Source organism: Neoarius graeffei, chromosome 16 (genome assembly GCF_027579695.1).
Source record: "Neoarius graeffei isolate fNeoGra1 chromosome 16, fNeoGra1.pri, whole genome shotgun sequence".
Lineage (NCBI taxonomy): Eukaryota > Metazoa > Chordata > Actinopteri > Siluriformes > Ariidae > Neoarius > Neoarius graeffei.
Genome location: NC_083584.1, coordinates 53,442,658 through 53,465,031, shown reverse-complemented (window position 1 = coordinate 53,465,031; position 22,374 = coordinate 53,442,658). Strand labels below are relative to the sequence as shown.

Genomic DNA, 22,374 nt, shown 5'->3' with positions numbered 1-22,374 from the left:
TCTCCATCTCTTCACTCCACTGACACTGAGCGGCCGCCATATTTGTTTGAAATTTCTGATCCGAACCTCACCGGAGGTCACATGACTCGATACTCGCGTTCTGATTGGCTTATCTCAAAAAGTTGCCAGAGATTATCAAAACCATTCAGAAAGAAGCAATGTTGCCCAATCTCAATAGAAAAGAGTCAAAACGCAATTGCCCAGCAACATTGCTCGGCAACATTGCCCAAAAAGTTGCCCCGTGTATCATCACCATAACACTTTCTTTAAGGGTGGTGGGACACTGAAGCACTGGGACAGGCGGGTTACTCGATTCTGCACGTTTTATTGTTTAAGCTTTTCAACTTCACGACACTCACACATGCGCACACAATTCTGCTCCGCACAAAATCTCTCCTCCTCTCCGCTTCCTCTCTCTTTATTAACCGTCAGATGTCACTGCAAGAGACACATGCACGCACCCACACGCATTAATCAGACACAGGTGTGATCATTTTGCCACTCACCTTCTCTGGCCTCGCCCTCCATTCACAGACTGGCGCTCGACCACACCCTTGCTGCCACAGTTTAACTGATAGAAAGTAACAGAATTCCCGTGGTCGCTTATACACCCTATCTAGTGCCCTACTTGAATAGTGTGGTATGATATTTCAGATTCAGCCCCAAAATTTGCACTCAAACTTCTCTGTATTTTCACTAAAGATTACAGGATTATATGATGGGATCCTGTCCATGTCGTACGGTTCACTAGAAACGTGCGATTGCTCACCGACTGATGGGTTCCACTTCGTTTTTTGGAGAGCTGAGGAGAGGCATACTCCCGAGATACCTGCTTCCTGACCTCTGCAGCTACCGTCCTGAGAGAGAGAGAGAGAGAGAGAGAGAGAGAGAGAGAGAGAGAGAGAGAGAGAGAATATTATCCCACAGCAATTTGCCAATGCAAACATTTATTTTATTTATTAATGAACAACTTGTCAAACTTATGTTGAATGTTACTGCAGTTTTGAAAGAAAAAAAAAAAAAGGCGCTTATCATATTACCAAAAACACACCTTAAAGAAACAGCCATCCTCCGTTACAAACCACAGACACTGGAGACTCGTTCCAAAAATGCCACATAAACATCTCACAGAAAATGTACCATATTAACAACTATAAGCTTCTTTTTTTTTTTTAAATTGTGTTTATTTGGAGCTTCTTCTATCCAACTCTTTCAGTTGTTATGGTAGAAACAATAAGCACATTAAAGGAACAGTCCACCGTACTTCCATAATGAAATATGCTCTTATCTGAATTGAGACGAGCTGCTCCGTACCTCTCCGAGCTTTGCGCGACCTCCCAGTCAGTCAAACGCGCCGTCACTCCTGTTAGCAATGTAGCTAGGCTCAGTATGGCCAATGGTATTTTTTGGGGCTGTAGTTAGATGCGACCAAACTCTTCCGCGTTTTTCCTGTTTACATAGGTTTATATGACCAGTGACATGAAACAAGTTCAGTTACACAAATTGAAACGTAGCGATTTTCTATGCTATGGAAAGTTCGCACTATAATGATAGGCGTACTAACACCTTCTGCGCGCTTCGGCAGCGCATTGATATCTGAGCTCCATATCAATGCGCTGCCGAAGCGCGCAGAAGGTGGTGGAGGGGTAATGGCATGGGCTGCTATTATTAAGGATGAGCTAGTTTGACCATTTCAGGTTGAAGATGGACTTAACATCAACTCCCAAACCTACTGCCAGTTTCTAAAAGATACATTCTTCAAGCAGTGGTATGGGAAGAAGTCTGCATCATTCAAGAAGGCCATGATTGTTATGCAGAACAATGCACCATCACATGCACCCTAGTACTCCACTGCTTGGCGAGCCCACAAAGGCCTTAAAGATGACAAAGTAATGACATGGCCCCCTTCCTCACCTGACTTAAACCCTATTGAGTACTTGTGGCCCCTTCTTAAGCATGAGATTTACAGCGAGGGAAGACAATACACCTCTCTGAATAGCATTTGGGAGGCTGTGGTTGCTCCTGCACAAAAAGTTGATCGTCAACAAATCAAAAAACTAACAGACTGGATGGAAGGCTCATGGCAGTTATTGAAAAGAAGGGTGGCTATATTGGTCACTGAATATTTTTGAAATGCTAGAAGTGTTTATTTGTTAATTCTGAGTTGTTTATTTGTTACACTGAAAATTAAAATGGGAAACTTTAAGCTTTTCATTTAGTTGCATAATAATTCTGCACACTAAATGTTGCCTAATAATTCTGCACACTTGTATATTCCCCTGAGAAGGCCTAAACTCCCCTTTCCTTTGTTAATCATTCTGGTTTTAGGTTTATTAACAATTTGGATTGACTGAGAGCACTGTATTTGTTCAACGATAAAATTAATCATCAGGAATACAACTTGCCTAATAATTGTGCACACAGTGTACAATATTCAAGGTTGAGCAACCTTACAGAGTCATATAAACTATGTTCAATGGAAAGGTGATATATCACTTTATATTAGTGGCCTATACAAATTTGAGCTCTATCTGCCATGGTTTGGGAGTTATAGGCAATTCAAGTTGAGCGACCTCGAGTCTGACCTTTCAAGGTCCCCCGAGGTCATGTATGCTATGTTCAGGAAAATGCTGGTTTCATATTAACTGCTCATACAAACTTAAGCTTCATCTGCCATGGTTTGGGAGTTAGAGGCCATTTAGAGGTCCATGGTAACCCAAGGTCACGTATAAATTTGAACTGGCCAAGTTGGCCTGGCCAACATCAGTGTCGGACCTGGCCAACATCAGTGGCTGGCCTTGCTAATATCTCATCTCATCATCTGTAGCCGCTTTATCCTGTTCTACAGGGTCGCAGGCGAGCTGGAGCCTATCCCAGCTGACTACGGGCGAAAGGCGGGGTACACCCTGGACAGGTCGCCAGGTCATCACAGGGCTGACACATAGACACAGACAACCATTCACACTCACATTCACACCTACGGTCAATTTAGAGTCACCAGTTAACCTAACCTGCATGTCTTTGGACTGTGGGGGAAACCGGAGCACCCGGAGGAAACCCACGCGGACATGGGGAGAACATGCAAACTCCGCACAGAAAGGCCCTCGTCGGGCACGGGGCTCGAACCCAGACCTTCTTGCTGTGAGGCGACGGCGCTAACCACTACACCACCGTGCCGCCCCGCCTTGCTAATATATTAATTTTATTTTTTATTTTATTTTTTTCAAAATTCTATTTTAACATCTCAACCACTGGTATTGCCTCGTGTGCGTGTGTGTGTTCATGATTGAGATGTATGTGTGTGATTGGGATTGTGTGGGTGTATAATTGGGATCCGTGTGTGTGTGTGTGTGTGTGTGTGTGTCTGCGTTTGGGGGGGGGTCTTTATGGGTAGGATGAAGGGAGCTCAGGGAGTTAAAATCAATGGTTGTTTCTTATAAATTAGGGCCCGTTTACACGAGGCCGCTGTCGGGTAAAAACGACTAAATATTTTATCGGAAGTGCCTTTCGTCTACACGGGGACGGCGTTTCCGAGGCTGAAAAACGGAAAAAATTGAAAACGCCTTCCAGAGTGGATAAGTTAAAAACAGCCCCCGTTGCATATCCGTCTAAACTACCCAATACGAGAAACTCTGCTCGGATCTGCTCACGTCAGGTACGCGTTTACGTCATACATATGTCATACACTGTACATGCCAGCCCGGGAAGTAAGAAAGTAAGTAAAAAAGTAAGAGCATGTCTGATTACATCGATCCAACGGACCTTCAAGCTGCTCTGGCAGCTTTAATAAACGTCCAGGAGTCCTTCGAACATCTATACCGAATCTGCACATATACCGTTAATGAACAGAGGCGGGTATAGTATGCTCTTACTTTTTTACTTACTTTCTTACTTACCATAGCCAGAGTAGTCAAAGTTTTCGCGGCGCAGATGTGCAGATCAGACAAGACGGAAGACGTTGCGCATGCGTGCAGACATAGCGGAGGTCTTTCACAGCACCACCTAGCCGCCTGGCATGCACATCCAATTGAATTCCACACATTTATGCGTCACCGTATAGACGCAGATTTCCTCCTTGAAAACGGCCGTGTAGACGCGGAAAAAAAAAGTGAGAACGAAAACGGACTTTTGCGTTTTTGTTTCAGACCGTCCCCGTGTAAAGTGGGCCTCAATCTCATAACCCAAATATAAATGATATTCACCATTAATTTCTCAAATGAAACACTTGCAGTCAAAACTTTGAACCATGTGCGTCAAAACGCTCTGAAAACAAGGTACACTTGGTCGATATATCCTGGTTCATCTGTGAGTTCTTCCAAAGTTCTGTCAGGGTTGATATTATGTAGAAAATACGTCTTTAGAATGGTTATATCGTGTTTTTATCCCTAACTGAGAAAGCTAACAGAATATTCTAATATGTTCTCACTTTTTAGATAAGTTTTTGTCATACGTAAAGTCGGATAATTTATTTTAAACAAACCTCGCTATAATCTTGTTCGCTAATGAGCGAGAATTGCCGACATTATCAGCGCAACTCGGAAATTGATCATTTTATATGTAAGGTCTGATGCTATTGGAAGACGTAATTTGCGGTCAACCAATAAGAAGCTTCGAAACTCGGGGGCATTGGTTATAAATCAAAACATCGAAGATGGACACGAAAGGTACTGTTTATCTTGAGAAATCGCAATTGTTTGATGGATTTTGCTTAAACTTTAAATGACTTTCGCATAAAATGCGAATACAGATGATTTTCTTTTCGCAAATTGGAATAAAACTTCGCAATTTGCGGACGTGTGAGCGACTAGCGTGAGCCCAGGGATATATTGCTTGGTTAGTGACCATCGGTTGTACACTACTTTTCGTGATGCATTTTGGGATACTATGAGTGCACTACATAGGGTGTAATAATTCTCACTATACGTTCAGACAGCACTACAAAATGGCAAACTCACTATATCATGAGTAAGGAGTGATTTCGGACACAGGGTTAGACTGCGCCATTGTTTGGTTCACGCAGAGATGATTACACCACCACACCAGGCTGAGTAAGACGCACTGCGATTGGTCAAAAGTTTGGAGCTCATTTGGTCATTATGTGTGGGAGGTTTTTATTGGTCACAAGCACGTGCTCATTGTTTACACTCTGGCTTCCCGCCATCTCTTCACTGGGGTTGGATTTCGGCAAACGGAGGGATTTTTAGAAAAGACGACTTATGATGATAAAAATGACAAATACATTTGTCACGGCCTTCTTCTTGAGTCACTACGCAACAACTTTAGATTAAACTGCCCCTATCCAGTGTTGGACGCATTGTTTCGCACAGGGGGACAATACTTCCAGGTCTTCTTGGGTGCAGGGATCTGGTAGATGTGGGCAAACTAGTAGATGTTGCATAGTCCGCTCCTCTCCACACAGGCAGCTGGTGTCGTCATTCTCTCTATATCCCTACATCAGTAGAGTGGTTTTTGCAGCGGCCTACAGCAGTTCTCATACAGTTAAGACATGACCAGAAGGGCCATGCTTCGCTGGAGCCAGGGGTTAGATGGACACCCTGTGTGGTGCTTGGGCAAGATGTTTGGTCCACAGGGACAGTCGCTGGTTGCAAGGGCTGTTATTCAGTGGCTCAACAGAATGTATGAAGCTGTGCCTTGATTTCAGCCTCTTTCCCGTTAGCACATGGTTGAAAAGAGGGTGGCATTCTTCACGGTGACGACTGCTAGTAAAGCCCACCGCACACCTTCCCGATTCGCTTACAATTTTGTCGGGCCGATTAAATTGCTTGCAAATCGTAAATGCGTGCGAGGGCACCTCGTAGCCGATTTTATCGGTTCAGATGAAACTGGTCTTGATATTTTCAGACGCAATCTCCTCGTACGCAACACAATCGGTAGCAGGCTTTTAGATAGAGGGGCGTCTGGGCGTCTTTTCGACGCCCTGTACTGAAAAAAACAAGAAATTGGACGCCCTACTTTTTAGTACGACGCCCTAAAGACGCCCTGATATTTCCGCCCGTGTTATGTCCGGTAACTTAGCTGAATATGTTAAAAAATCGCCGAGTCTGAGCTTTCCGAGGATCTACAAGCTTTGTTGACACCGCCATTTTGGAAATTTCAGAAGTCTCGCTTTGACAGCTGTCTTTCCCGAAGACGCCCAGGGTTACCATAGCAACAGCACGAGCCCAGAGTACAAAATATAGGCACCCGCCGCAGAGCTACAGAAACACGCGTTTCTATGGCTGCACTAATTTCAAAGTTGTGAGAGCCCTCGTTATAAATAAATGGGTTATTAAATAAATTTGGTGTACAAAGCACTTGTAATATGCGTTCCCAGAGCAGAGGGGGAAAAGATGTATGCCTAGGAGACACTGGCATAAATATCCAGACAATATAGCCGTAGACTATATTGCCGCAGCTAAATGTGGAATGTAGTCTATAGAAAACCGGCCTTACCTGACATGTTATTTATCCCGAATAAATCCTTTTAACAGTAAATAACACATTTTCATGCAGATTTTCCCAACATTACAGGCTACGTAGTGGAGAGTGTGGTAGTCGAGCCGGCGGGTAGTATTTCTAGTAGGCTATACTAAATAGTAGGTTATACTAAATCTTTGGACGCTAGCGGCTTTGAAAGCAAAACTGGTCAGCCGGGGTTGGTTGTCACACTGTGTTCGGGGTTGGTTGTCACATGTAATGCAATTGCAATAGGTGCACTACTGACTGAGACAAACACAGCTACAACAAGCTTTATTTATGTAGTATTCTGCGATCAGAAAGCTTTATAGCTAATTTGTCATGCTTAATATGCAACTCCAGCTCAAAAAATCCCAGAAATATACCCATTTTAATAATAATATTCATTAAAAATATACGCAGTTTGCAGTGTATTTTGTTTTGGTGTTCCCAAAGTTGATATTGTATTACCAATCTGTTGTACCCCCGGAACCCCCTAAAACACTCGTGCCAGCGGCGCTCAACGCGCCGCTACACCTCGCCACATACAGTGACACCTGCAAAAAAGTTAGACTCCCTAAAAAAAAATCCTGCCTAAAAGCCTGATCGGTAGTGTGTGCATTGTTACTACAATCTCATCGGTTACGATAATTTTAAACAGCCAATTGGAGTGGCAGGATTGATCACATGGGGTAAATAAGGCAAAATGGCGACTTGCGACAATCACACGTGGACTGCAGACCGGAAAGCACAACTTGTGTCACTTTGGGAAGCGTCCACCTGTCTTTATGACATTAGTTCACCTGATTACAGCAAATGGGAAAAGAGGAACGAGGCTATGGCTGTAATCGTGTCAGCTTTGAAAAATGCCTGGTAAAGTATTATAGCATTGTCAGTGGTACAGAAATCGCTTGTCCGGAATCCAGGAACAAGTTGAATTTTAAGAACGACTGAAAAAATTAGAATCAATTCTTATTATTGATTTGTCTAGTTGGGATTATTAACCCTTTTTGATTCTAATATTCAAAATTTAATACTTCTCTATGTATGTACAGTGGTATGCAAAAGTTTGGGCACCCCTGGTCAAAATTGCTGTTGCTGTGAACAGTTAAGCAAGCTAAAGATGAAATGATCTCCAAAAGGCATCAAGTTAAAGATGACTCATTCCCTTTATATTTTAAGCAAAAACAATTTTTTATTTTCATCTTTTACATTTTCAAAATGACAAAAGAAGAAAAAGGGCCTGAAGCAAAAGTTTGAGCACCCTGCATGGTTAGACTTAGACAAAACTTTATTTATCCCCGAAGGGCAATTAGAAGGGCGAAGAGTGGTACATTAAAAGAGCAAGAAAATAAAATCACAAAAATGGGTGGGGGGAAAAAAAAAAGCGTACTATGTACAATATACAATGGCAGGCCTGTTGCCAGTAACAAAGTAAAAGAAAAAATAAATAAATTTAAAAAAGGCAGCAGATAAAATATGGCAAATAAATAAAATGACGCGTGGATAAAACTAAAATGACAATATGATTAGAGTGACATTGTAGTTAAAGTGACAAGGTGATATTGTAATATTGCACATCAGGACATGTGATATTGCACTAGAATATTGTACAGAAGACTTAAGTTATTGTAACTGTCTTAGACTTCTTAGAGTTCAGGAGGAGAATAACACTTGGAACAAAGGTTGCTCTCCTCCTCTGGGTCTTACAGGCCGGACAGCGGAACCTGCGACCAGATGGCAGCTGCTCAAAAGCCGGGAACAAAGCATGAGTCGAGTCCTTAAGAATTCGACGAGCCAGGCCGCTAGCCTGCTGCTCGTACACAGTATTCAGGTGGCGAGCAGGAAGTCCAATAATCTTGGAACACACCTTGACAATATTATGCAGGCGGTTCCTATCCTGTACAGTAATGGAGTAATACCAACAGCATATAGAAAAAGCTAAAACACTTTCAATGAATGTATAATAGAATGTCAACAAGATGTTCTGACTGACAGAAAGAGAGTTCAGTTTCCTTAGTAGGTACATCCTCTGGTGGCACTTCCTCAGGATGCCTTCTGTATTGGAAGAGAACCTCAGTTGGCAGTCCAGAATGGTTCCCAGGTATTTATATTCCTCAACTGTCTCGACCGGAAAACCGTGGACCATAGTGGTGACAGCCGCCGCCAGTTCCCTTTGGCTGCTGGAGAAGATCACCACCATCTCCTTAGTTTTACTAACATTCAACTCCAGGCAGGAAAAGTCACACCACTCTACGAACTGCTGAAGAGCGGGTCCATGATGGAGGGAAGGGCCGGACAGGAGGGACAGGAGAACTGCGTCATCAGCAAACTTAACCAGGTGACAGTTGGGGTACGTTGATCTGCACTCATCAGTGTACAGAATGAAGAGCAGCGGAGAAAGCACACAGCCTTGTGGGGAGCCAGTGGAGGTGGTGAGGAGATCAGACAGGTTATTGTTAAAACCTAGTAACACCCCCTTTCGCAAGTATCACAGCTTGTAAACACTTTGTAGCCAGCTAATAATCTTTCAGTTCTTACCTGGGGGATTTTCACACATTCGTCCTTGCAAAAGGCTTCCAGTTCTACAAGTTTCTTGGGCTGTCTTGCATGCACTGCTCTTTTGAGATCTATCCACAGATTTTCAATGATGTTTAGGTCAGGGGACTGAGAGGGCCCGGGCAAAACCTTCAGCTTGTGCCTCTTGAGGTATTCCATTGTAGATTTTGAGGTGTGTTTTGGATCATCGTCTTATTGTAGGACCCATCCTCTTTTTAACTTCAACTTTTTTACAGATGGTGTGATGTTTGCTTCCAGAATTTGCTGGTATTTATTCGAAGCCATGCTTCCCTCGACCAATGAAATGTGCCCTGTGCCACTGGCTGCAACACAACCCCAAAGCATGATCGATCCACACCCATGCTTCAGAGTTGGAGAGGTGTTCTTTTCCTGGAATTTGGCACCCGTTTTTCTCCAAACATACCTTTGCACATTGTGGCCAAAAAGTTCTATTTTGATTTCATCAGTCCACAGGACTTGTTTCCAAAACGCATCAGGCTTATTTAGATGTTCCACGGCTCGAAATTCGCGGTGGTCCGGTCGCCCAAGGCGACTTAATTTGTCATTTGGTGGGTAATTCCTGTCACTAGCCAGCCCGGCTGGCTAGTTGAAAAAAAAAAAAAAAAAATTATATATATATATATATATATATATATATATATATATATATATATATATGAAGCGAAGATTCAGACACACCGTCAACTAAAGCTGCCACATATTAAGCGTGTGCCGTGTCTGTGTTAATCGAGGTGTTTATCGGCAGGACGGAAACTACCGAAGAATTCCGAATCATATTGTGTACGAGTCAGGCTGTCGGTTTTTTCACTACTGCGCATGCATAGAATGCATCTCGCTGAATATCATGGTAATCACGTGTAGTACTGGACCAGGTGGGTGGAGCACAGAAGCACCCACCTGGTCCAATACTACACATCCGAAAGATGACTCTCCCATGAAGGTAGGGCTGCACGATTATGGAAAAAATGATAATCACAATTATCTTGATCAAAATTGTAATCGCGATTATTAATCACGATTATTCTTGATGTTAGGGAAATCACTTAAATTTTATTTCACTATATTCAAACAAACAATATGAACAGCTTTCAGTGCAGAATGAAATTTAAAAGAGAAATTCTGATTTCCAAATGACAAATAAATGAAATTTATCCAAAAAATTACCAACGGATAAAGGAACTGAAAACTCAATTGCAACAATTACATAGCATTATACTGAGGCCTACAAGTTTTTAGCTAGAAAGAGCAGCCTATCAACATGCTCTGGCTTTAAACTTGAGCGAAGGCAGGTCACAACATTGCCTCCAGTGCTAAATAGTCTGTTGTTCCGACATAGTTAGCTTTTCTCTCTCACCTCAATCTGTTACCTGCTCTCACGCTATCACCCCTTGAAGAAGATACCGCTGCACTGAAGCTCTGCGCACTTGGCCAGTGTTGCCAGATACTGCTAACGTTTTCCAGCCCAAAATATGTTCAAAACCCACCAAAAAGCACTTAAAACCGCACAATCTGGCAACGCTTGGCTTGCTTGCTTATTTAGGCGGAGTAATGAAACCTTACATGCGTCGGTTCGCCCCCTAATGGTTTGGCGGAGTACTGGTCAAAAAGTGCTTAGATATGCAGTAGAGCCCGCATTTTAAATGGAAATAAATCGCGATTTTCATTTAATTTAATCGTGGCAGCCAAAATCGCGATTTTCGATTAAATTCGATTAATTGTGCAGCCCTACATGAAGGTCATATTTGTTCAGTTGTAGCTGCATAGTAGAACAGTGCACCACCACTCCAGGGTCTGCTAAAGCTTTCTGAAGGCCTTTTGCAGGCAAACAGGGTTTTATTTGCCTTTCTAGCAATCCAACGAGCAGTTCTTTCAGAAAGTTTTCTTCATCTTCCAGACCTCACCTTGATCTCCACTGTTTCTGTTAACTGCCATTTCTTAATAACATTACAACCTGAGGAAACGGCTACCTGAAAACACTTTGCTACGTTCTTGTAGCCTTCTCCTGCTTTGTGAGCATCAATTATTTTATTATTCAGAATGCAAGGGAGTTGCTTAGAGGAGCCCATGGCTGTTGAGTTTGAGGAGTCAGAGAATTTATACAGCTTTGAAATCCTGCATCATCTGACCTTTCCTAACGAAGAATTTGAACAAGCCACAGCCCAATAAGCTAATTAAGGTCTGGAACCTTGGTAAAAGTTACCTGAGAGCTCAAATGTATTGGGGTGCCCAAACTTTCGCATGGTGTTCCTTTTCTTTTTTCACTCTCCAATTGTACAAAACAAAAGTAATACACAAATCTTGCAGAAAACGCTGAAAAGAAATGTCTTGTCTTTACCTTTATGCCTTTTGGTGATCAGTTCATCTTCTGCTCACTTAACTATTCACAGTAAGACATTTTCAGTAAGGGTGCCCAAACTTTTGCATGCCACTGTATGTGTACTATCTCTTGAAATCTTGAACACGTGACCATCTATTTGGGCTGAACGTGTACGATGTCTCGCAAATGTGCACGGGGAATTTTGAACTGATCAAATCGGGCCCGTATACTCGTAACCGATCGCCCGACACACGAAGCCCTGATGAAATCGGGAAGGTGTGCGCTGGGCTTAACTTTCTCTTCATCACTGATGGATTATGTTCGTCAATGACGAGTGTGATGAGCGCCAGCGGGAACCCTGCTTGAGAATTTAAAAGCACTGTGGAATACGCTTTAGGCCATCCTTAAAAAAAAAAATCCGTTTCCTGTCCACCGGATGAGCAAAAAAGTTTTCAGTCGGGAGGGAGGGATTTTTTTTTTTTTACTATATGGATGGATAAGAAATCGCAATGCTGTGTTTGCTTTTTCTTTCAGTACTTTATTACAAAAGCAGACACATTTAATAAAATGACAGTTTATCAACTGAAACTTGTACAAAAACTAAGTTAGCATTTTAAATGCTGACTGCAACATTTGCAAAACTTTTACAAAGGTACTTAAAATGTCCGACACACGGACTTTTTGTAGTTCTAAATCGAGCGTTAGGCCTAGTTCAGATGAAATTACACTATTAAAATGATCACTGAATGATTTGTTTTTCTGAATCTTTACTATTTTGTTGTTCGCTAGAATACCATTTTGCGATTTCACACTTAAGCAAATGTTTGAAAACTCCGGATCTGCTTCCTTCATGGTGGCTGCCATTTTTTTTGTGCCGCACGGCGCATGCGCAGAGCTGATTCAGTTCAGAGTGCGCGCGCACTCGGCGGAGGCAGTAGTGTGTCGGAGGGAACAGAAGCAGAGATGACGCTTATTTTGTCTCCGGTAAACCAGTCTTCTCTCGTTCAATTATGTGCTGGCGTCAAAAGACACCGCTGGTTGTAAATGAAACCAAACTGAGTGGTTGGAGTGTGTTTTCATACACAAATGGAGAAATGTTGGCTGAGTGTGTAATTGTGTAGCCCCACTGCAGACCGTTGTCGTTGTTAATTCATAGCATGCTCGGTTGCGTGAATGCGTCATGCACCGAAAATAAGAGATTTACAAGCCAGGAACGCCTCATGATGCAATACGCAAGAAAAGAAAGATTTACTGCCATTTTACTTTGTATTTGAGTAAAGTGAATAAATAAATGGTCTGCGGAAAATACATTTAATCCTGGGAACTGCGTGCACAGGAGTTTATTTTGTGTTTACTCCCCCCCCCCGGCTGGCTACTTATTTGTCATGGCTGGCTAGTATGAGCCTTAGTGGAAAGCCCTGGGAATGCGGAAATGTCAAGTTCGATTTTAGATTTATGGACCCGAAAAAAAATGTTGAAAAACCGGTGTTAAAAAAAAAAAAAAAATTCAACCGCACAAACGGCACTCACCCGGCCGGTGGACCGGAAACAGAACATTTTTTAATAATGGCCTTAGTGTGAACAGCTTTAAACAAATTTATAATGAACCAATAGGCGCAAGACGAGTCGAGTCGAGTTGCACTGTAACAGACACGGCTAACAACGATCATTTTAAAACATCAGAACTATGGGGTTCCGAGTTGTTTGGCGTTCTAAAAGACAACAGACATGATGCCAAAACTCTCCCCCTTTATGGCCCAGTCCCCTCAATGTCCTCCTCATGCTGTCCAAGACAGTGTGCAGCTGCTCCTTCACAGACTGGCTCACTTACACTAACTCACTTGTGTGTGTGTGTGTGTGTGTGTGTGTGTGTGTGTGTGTGTGTGTATATACACACAGCTGCCAGACTCCCCCTTTGACATTCTTTCTTTCCATATGCATGCTGTTCATTGTATATGGCAACAAACTCCCCCACCCATAAACAAAGCAGTCCACTTCACTCTCCCGTCAGTTAATCTGGGCCTCTTCACCGAAACTTTCACAGGTTTTGGAAATCATTCAACGTAACACACCCTTGTGGACCAGATGAAGGAACTGACCCCGGGGTCACGCCACTTCGCCTGGCCAGCAACTGATCTCCTGAGCTAATGAAACTCTGGCTGAAATACAGTTTGCAGAACAGGAATACAATCACAATATAATGCTCAGGCCCAGTCATGTGAGGTGTGAGAAATCATTAATGCTGTGTTCACACTTATACCGGTACGAAAGTGGTATAACTGTATCGATACAAAGTATACCGGTACAGTTTAGTGCATCTGTCCACACTAGCGAGAAATGTTTGCGGTTTTCTTTCACGGTAGTTGAAATGCGCGTGCGCGAAAATGTTTCCGTGGTTACCGAGTAACTTCCTTCCGAGAATATGGCGGATGAAACAACGTGTGTGTGCTTTTTGTTGTCAGTGTACAGTCTGTATTTCTGGTGGTCATTTATTCAGTCGAATCGTATAAAACGTGCGAGGCGGTTGAGAAAGAAACAAACGAATCTCCGTTCTTCACTATTTTATTCAGCGAAGACATCGATTGAGGTGTGTGACTTTGCACATTATATTTGTATCGATACAGAACCGCTTTATCTGTCCACACTACGCGAAGCGCTACAGTACCGGTACGAAACCCATACATTTGTGGGTTTCGTACCGATACAGTACCGGTATAGCTGCTAGTATGGACAGGTGTTGCGGTACGAAAGTAGTTTCGTATCGGTACAAAATCCCTAGTGTGGACAGGGTATATACTGACTATGGATGATCAACACAGATTCCTGATTTTATTTTTTTCTTCTTCACGATTTACACAGGCTAATCATTCGTTCATTCATCTTCAGTCACAGCTTTATGCTGGTCAGAGTTTCAGCAGATCCAGAGCCTAATCTGGGAATATTGGGTATGAGGCAGGAATCCACCTTGAACAGAACATCAGTCCATCACAGGGCACCATACACACACCCTCATTCACACCACGGGGTAATTTAGCATATAGCCAATTCACCGACCGGCATGTTTCTGGACAGTAAGAGGAAACTCTTGCAAACACAGAGATAAGAGTGCGCACAGACAGTAACCCGAGCTCAGGATCTAAATGGGGAGCCTGGAGCTGTGAGGCAGCGACTCTGACTCATATGCTACTACTGTACAAAAAATGGATATGGTGTTGTGGCTTCATTCATATGAAACTTCATAATCGCTCTTACAGTACTTGTTGAAGTCCTTACGAAGACCAGTGTTTAAAATCATACAGAAATACATTAAACCTCTCTCTGAATGCAGGAATGTTGCATGTTCGGTGAAAACCCATTCCCTACTTAAAGAGGAAAAAGGAAACTTTGCCTCCTCTAAAGGCAACAAGCGCACACCCTTTTCCTGTATCCTGCACTCAAACAATGAACTCGGCATCACAGGGGGGAAAAAAAATAACACAAAATGGACAAAACAATCAAGTCAATTATCCTGCAATAAGAAGTTTCAGGTTAACCTGCAGGGGCTTCAAAGTTTGGGAGAATAGCAGGGTACAAATAATTTACAGCACGGTGCAAAATGGTAAAATGTCTGACATAATGCACGCAAAGCATGCAGGGATGGATGGATGGATGGATGGATATGCAAGTACGAATTTTTCATGGGGTGGGATGGTTTGGAACAGGCCATCTAAAATTGGGATAACATTTACCCGGGACGGGTATTTGAGGCGGGTCGTCTAGCTTAAGCTTGATTAGCGTTGTTACGCACGCCAGTGTTTCCCACAGAAATTTTGGAGACTATGGGGGCAAGCCATGGGGGAGGCGCGGGGGCTGTTTATATGTTAAATATTAAGTTATTACTGAAAAACTATTGATTAAAAAAACAGACACTGAGAAATGGTCCTATAAACAACTTTACCAATATACAAGATTACCAGGACTACAAAAATGCAGAAAAATAGAAGCTTACTTATCCAAATGCACCTGTTGGCTCAAAAGTTAAAGTGCAGAGAACCTCACAGCACAACATGAAGTCACCTTAAAATAGAATATAAATGCCTCAGCTTTCATGTAAGAAAAAAACTATTAATACTAGTACTGTGTGCAGGCAGTCTCTCCTGAAGACTAAATTAAACAATAATTATAAACTAATAAAATAAATGGCTCAGGCTTCATAGAAGAAAAAAAACAATTTGAACAGAATCTCACAGTATGATGCTGAAGCTGCCTAAACAATGGAAAATAAAATACCATTTTGGCAAAAACGTTGGCATCCATTAATTTCTTGTATTAAGTAAAAAAATATATGTTGCCAGATACTGCTGACGTTTTACAGCCCAAAATATGTTCAAAACTCGCCAAAATGCACTTAAAACCACCCAAATTGGGTGGGAAACCTCCTAATCTGGCAACACAGGCGGCAGTAATGGCTGCACTCATGTCGAGGATGTAAACACAGTTGACGCGGCAACGGACATACATGACATCGTGGATGTAATTTACGTTCACAACTTTTTTTGCTGTCAGAAATATTTAATATTAAATTTTGTGACTCGACTGACAATAGCCGGCGGCATAACAAGCCATAGCCAGCGATTTGCCGCCGGTGACCGGCTACTTTTGAGACCGCTGAACCTGAACATCGAACAAACACTGATCTGACATCCTTCAGCTCCATGTAAAGTGTAAAGGTACACCTAATTTCGGAATGTTGTTCCTGGTCACACTCGGTGATGTCAGTGAGATTCCTTTTGAGTCTGAACACTGACTTCACCTGCATGCTGTTAGGCGTGATGTTAATCTCTTATCAGGTTTCTGTTCTGCTGCAATACGAAGGAGACAAAAGGCTCAGAAGAGAAGCTGAAAGAAGAAAAAGAAGGGGGGGGGGAAATCACTCCCCGAATCCTGCTTCGTGATGCACTTAAACGAGACAAGGTCTGCAGTAAAGAACATGACGGTGGGTTTGGATAAAAATTAGAGCCGATGCAAAAAGAGAACTCTGTTTTGCTTGTTCTGTGTCAGGAGCTGCGATAGCCGAGTCATAACTGTGTGACTAAATGAAAGTTGATTTGTGTGGAGGAAAGAACACTGGCCTGTCAAACACAATTCAACAGGAGTCAAACCATTTTAGACTTCACTTGTGTCAGAAACGTCTCGTGTATGCCAAGATTAGAAGAAAGAAGCCTTTGTCACATGCACACTTCAAGCACGGTGAAATTCTTCCTCTGCATTTAACCCATCTGAAGCAGTGAACACACGCACACACACCCAGAGCAGCGGGCAGCCACACTAGAGCACCCGGGGAGCAGTCAGGGGTTAGATACCTTGCTCAAGGGCACTTCAGCCCAAGGCCGCCCCACGTTAACCTAACTGCATGTCTTTGGACTGTAGGGGAAACCAGAGCACCCGGAGGAAACCCACGCAGACACGGGGAGAACATGCAAACTCCACACAGAAAGGCCCTCGCCAGCCGCTGGGCTCAAACCCAGAACCTTCTTGCTGTGATGCAACCGTGCTAACCACTACACCACCGTGCCGCACGGTTAGATTTTATTGAGTCAGCTCTGACCATAGCGCTACAATTTTCCCCATACACTCCATACTACACTAATTTAGCAGACACTCTTATCCAGAGTGAACATACTTGCCAACCCTCCCAATTTCGGCGGAAGGCTCCCGATTTTAGCCTCCGTCTCCCGCCTCCTGATCGTATTTGTTAAAAACTGGATAATCTCCCGGTTTGGGGAAATCCCTACCGCCAAGTTAAAAACACTCCCGATTATGTCCAATCAGAATCGTATGAGAAACACTGCTGACGTCAACCGATTTTTAACCAATCAACGAACAGAACGACAGTCACTTCCATAATGTAGGATTCACCCAGGCTGTCCGACATTTTTTACAAGCAGTCATTCATCATGGCCACTAAACCCAATACCAAACGACAAAAACATGAACGCAAATACCAGGTTGCATGGGAGAATGAATTTCCATGGATAAGCAAATGTTCGACCAGCCAGTTACACATTTTAAGGTAAAGATACCTTAAATCAGAATATAATGGACATTTGAGTGTGAAATTAAACTAGTCTTCCGTTCCATTTCAGAAACAAACTGTACAACTTGAGAATTTGACAGAGAATTTGTTTGGTGAGTGTATTTGAATTTGTATTTGTATTTAGTGTGGTCGTGTCTTATGGCCCTTTTCCACTACCCTTTTTCAGCTCACTTCAGCCCAACACGGCTCGCGTTTCGACTACCTCAGAGCGGCGCGACTGGGCTCACTTCAGCCTTACTCAGCACCCAAAACTCGCACGGTTTTGGAGTGGGGCTGACGAGAGCCAAACCGAGCCGAGTGGGGCTAGGGGCGTGAGCAGACACTCCCCTGTGCACTGATTGGTGAGGAGGAGTGTCCTCACATGCCCACACACGCCCCGCGAGCACGCTGGGATCTGTAAACACCGTAAACCCGGAAGAAGAATTACGAGAATTTCTGAAGCCTTATGCGCCTCGCCTCATCTATACGCTCTTGCCAGTATCTGTTGGCGTTGTCAGTGACAACAAGCCACAGCACCAAGACCAGCAACACTAACGACTCCATGTTTATTGTTTACTATCCGGGTCGTGAGACTACTGCTTAAAAGGTCACTGATGTCACTGTTTGCGCCGCCTAACGACATCACGTGACGTCCACCCACTTTCGCTGACTCCACCCAATGTGTCCACCCACTTCCAGCCAGCACGGTTCAGCGCGGTTGTAGTCGAAATGCAACTCCAACAGCCCCACTCAGCCCGACTCAGCTCGACTCAGCCCGACTCAGCCGCGTTGGTAGTGGAAAAGCGGCAATAGTGCTATTTTGAATTTATGTTTGAAAGTTTTAAGCGAACGTTTACAAGTGAATTATCTGGAAAGTGATTGATTTTGATCAAGTTTTGAGGTTAAGTGAAAGATTACTAGTGAGTGTATTTTGGTCGGACTAAAATTTTGCATTTGAGTGAATTTCTTTGTGGAGTATATTTTGATAGTATGGTAGTATTTATAGTGCCATTTTTTTATTTTGTTTGAAAACTTTCAGTCAAAGTTTGCAAATGAGCAAATTCCTCTGATGCATTCCGACAGGATTTCTAGTGCTTTTTAAAAATTCTGTTGGAAACTGTTTAGTGAGAGAGATGCATTTTAGCAGTACTAAGACAGTGCAGTATTTATTTAACTGAGTTGTTACTCATCTCATCATCTGTAGCCGCTTTATCCTGTTCTACAGGGTCGCAGGCAAGCTGGAGCCTATCCCAGCTGACTACGGGCGAAAGGCGGGGTACACCCTGGACAAGTCGCCAGGTCATCACAGGGCTGACACAGAGACACAGACAACCATTCACACTCACATTCACACCTACGCTCAATTTAGAGTCACCAGTTAACCTAACCTGCATGTCTTTGGACTGTGGGGGAAACCGGAGCACCCGGAGGAAACCCACGCGGACACGGGGAGAACATGCAAACTCCACACAGAAAGGCCCTCGCCGGCCACGGGGCTCGAACCCAGGACCTTCTTGCTGTGAGGCGACAGCGCTAACCACTACACCACCGTGCTGCCCCTGGTTAAATCTTATTAAAATTTTATTTAATTTATATATGATATTATAGTTCTCTTTATTTTTACATGAGCTTACAGAAGGAAAACACATGTGATGCAATCCAATAATACTTTTCACTCTGACTATTTTAAGAAATGATAAACATTCTTCTAAAGCATCACTTATGTTATTTTCTGTGTATGTATACAATATTCAGGCCTGAGATTTTTCAGCTAAAAATCTGATTTAAGACTTCCCTTTCATTGTTATTATATTAAAATTCAAGAGTATTATTTCAGATGTTTCACTCGGAGCTCTCTCAGGCCTGATACATGAATCCCATAACCTATAGTAACTGATAGAACAATATCAACAATTCAAAAACTCTAACTGTATAAATTTCAAATGGTTTGCAATTAATTGGAATCCACTGTTTTTATCATTTCAACCACGCATCATGCCCTCGTCCAATTGAAAAGGTCATTTATGCACTTTTCTCCCCCATGAGAATTTTGAAAAGTTGGCAAGTATGAGTGAAGTATAACACACTCAGAGCAGCCTGGGTTAGGTGCGTTGCTCAAGCAGCCATTCCTGCTGGTCCAGGGACTCAAACCAGCAACCTTTTGGTCCCAAAGCTGCTTCTCTAACCATTAGGCCATGACTTCTGCTCCACACTATACTCCACTCTCCACAGTACTCCATTACACTCCACAATACTCCATTACACTCCACAATACTCCATTACACTCCACTCCACAATACTCCATTACATTACACTCCACAATACTCCATTACACTCCACTCTCCACAATACTCCATTACATTACACTCCACAATACTCCACTCCATTACACTCCACACTACTCCACTCCATTACACTCCACTCCACAATACTCCATTACACTCCACACTACTCCATTACACTCCACTCCATACTACTCCATTACACTCCATAACATTACACTCCACTCCACACTACTCCATTACACTCCACTCCACACTACTCCATTACATTACACTCCACTCCACAATACTCCATTACACTCCACTCCACTCCACAATACTCCATTACACTCCACACTACTCCATTACATTACACTCCACTCCACAATACTCCATTACACTCCACTCCACTCCACAATACTCCATTACACTCCACTCCACAATACTCCATTACACTCCACTCCACAATACTCCATTACATTACACTCCACACTACTCCACTCCATTACACTCCACTCCACAATACTCCACTCCACAATACTCCATTACACTCCACACTACTCCATTACACTCCACTCCACTCCACAATACTCCATTACACTCCACTCCACTCCATGGAACTAATAAGATAAGATCACAGCCCAGTGAGTAGCCGCTTGGACTGTGATAGTACAGCGCTTCTAATAACAACAACAACCCGCTTAACCTGAATGAAAAGTGGTGCTGGAGTTCATTTCTGCGGTCTATAAACAAAAGGCTGCTCCAGCGGTGGCGGTTGAAGGGAGGCGAGCTGCGGACGGGGATGAGTTCTGCGGTAGCCGCTTAGCGCGAAGCCTCTACTGACCTGTTAATCTTGTGAGCAAAAGCTCTCCGCTCGCTGGTCAGCGTGGCCATCCTGCCCGAACACAGCCGCTGCTGGGAATCTGTTCGCGGAACCCGGTTATTATTCTGCGGTAGAAGCTACTCGGACATCGCTTCCTTGTGTTTGAGTGTGCGGGGCGCAGTGATCCTCCTAGCGGCCGCAGAGCAGCACCGCCCTCCCGCCTTCCCACCAAACCGGTCCTGCTGACGCACCTGTCCCTGGACCTCAGCCAGCAGGATCGAGTCCCACACAGACACTGGGCCTGTTCATGGCTCTCTCGCGCTCTTTCTTTTTCTGTCTGTATCGCTCTCATTCTGTCTGCCTCTTGCTCTCTCTTTTTCTCTGTCTGTCTCGCTCTCACTCTTTTTCTGTCTGCCTCTTGATCACTCTTTTTCTGTCTGTCTCACTCTTTCTGTCTGTGTCTCACTCTTTTTCTGTCTGTCTCTCTCTCTTCTTTCTGTCTCTCTCTCTCCCTTTTTCTGTCTGTCTGTCTGTCTCTCTCTTTTTCTGTCTGTCTCTTTTTCTGTCTGTCTGTCTCTGTCTGTCTCTTTTTCTGTCTGTCTGTCTCTGTCACTCTCTCTTTTTCTGTCTGTCTGTCTCTGTCACTCTCTCTTTTTCTGTCTGTCTGTCTCTGTCACTCTCTCTTTTTCTGTCTGTCTGTCTCTGTCACTCTCTCTTTTTCTGTCTGTCTCTCTCTTTTTCTGTCTGTCTCTCTCTTTTTCTGTCTGTCTGTCTGTCTCTCTCTTTCTGTCTGCCTCTTGCGCTGTCATTTTCTGCCTGTCTGTCTCTCTCTTTCTGTCTGCCTCTTGCTCTCTCTTTTTCTGTCTCTCTCTCACACTCTTTTTCTGTCTCTCTCACACTCTTTTTCTGTCTGTCTGTCTCTCTGTCTCTCTCTTTTTCTGTCTGTCTCTCTCTTTTTCTCTCTCTTTTTCTGTCTGTCTCTCTCTCCCCCTTTTTCTGCCTGTCTGTCTCTCTCTCTCTTTTTCTGTCTGTCTCTCTCTCTCCCTTTTTCTACCCGTCTGTCTCTCTTTCTGTCTGTCCCTTACAGAAAAAACACATGAATTTCCCATGTATTTCACGTGATCACATGTTACCACGTGTTACCATGTAGAGCACATGTGGAAAACATTCCCACATGTGATTCACATAAAATTGGGCCCAAACCACATGTTTCCCATGTGCAAAACACATTTTCCACATATTTCACATGTGAGAAATCACATGTGAAGTTCATGTGGTTTTTCTGTAAGGGGTCTCTCGCTCTCTCTCTTTCTGCCTGTCTCTCTCCCTTTTTCTGTCTGTCTCTCTCTCTCCCTTTTTCTGCCTGTCTGTCTCTCTCTCTCTTTCTGTCTGTCTCTCTCTCTCCCTTTTTCTGCCTGTCTGTCTGTCTCTCTCTCTCTCTGTCTCTCGCTCTCGCTTTCTGAAAAAAATGATCCAGTCCCACAGAGCTCCTACTTCTTGTCTTCCTGTACACACGCTCTCTCTCTCTCTCTCTCTCTCTCTCCTAGTGCATCTCAAACAATCCAAATATCATGAAAAAGTTCTTTTTTTGTCATTTAATTCAAAAAATAAACTTTCATATTATATTCTATATTCATTACATGTAAAGTGGAATATTTCAAGCCTTTTTTTGTTTTAATTTTGATGATTATGACTGGAAATGAATGTTGTTATTGAAGATGAAGAGTATGGATAGGGTCATAAAATCACTCATAGTCCAGTGTGGAAGGAATTCAATTGGAAATTAAGAATGAGATACTTCAAGATGTATAAGACAGTAGTGAGACCAGCTGTGATGTATGGATTGGAGACTGTACCCTTAACGAAGAGACAGGAGGCAAAG

The 22,374-nt window shown here is 43.2% G+C and overlaps 1 protein-coding gene across 1 annotated transcript in view; it reads right to left on the bottom strand.

Annotated features, from left to right (window-relative positions):
- The window catches only part of LOC132900851 (dedicator of cytokinesis protein 7-like), a 151,882-nt gene extending 131,177 nt beyond the window's left edge, over nt 1-20,705 (bottom strand). The window contains exons 1-2 of the mRNA XM_060943181.1: nt 20,514-20,705; nt 770-857 (exon numbers count right to left, since the gene is read on the bottom strand). Coding sequence (XP_060799164.1) covers nt 770-857; nt 20,514-20,563 — 138 coding nt within the window. The 5' untranslated portion in view covers nt 20,564-20,705. The remainder of the gene's footprint in view (nt 1-769; nt 858-20,513) is intronic.
- Between the last annotated feature and the right edge of the window lie 1,669 nt (nt 20,706-22,374).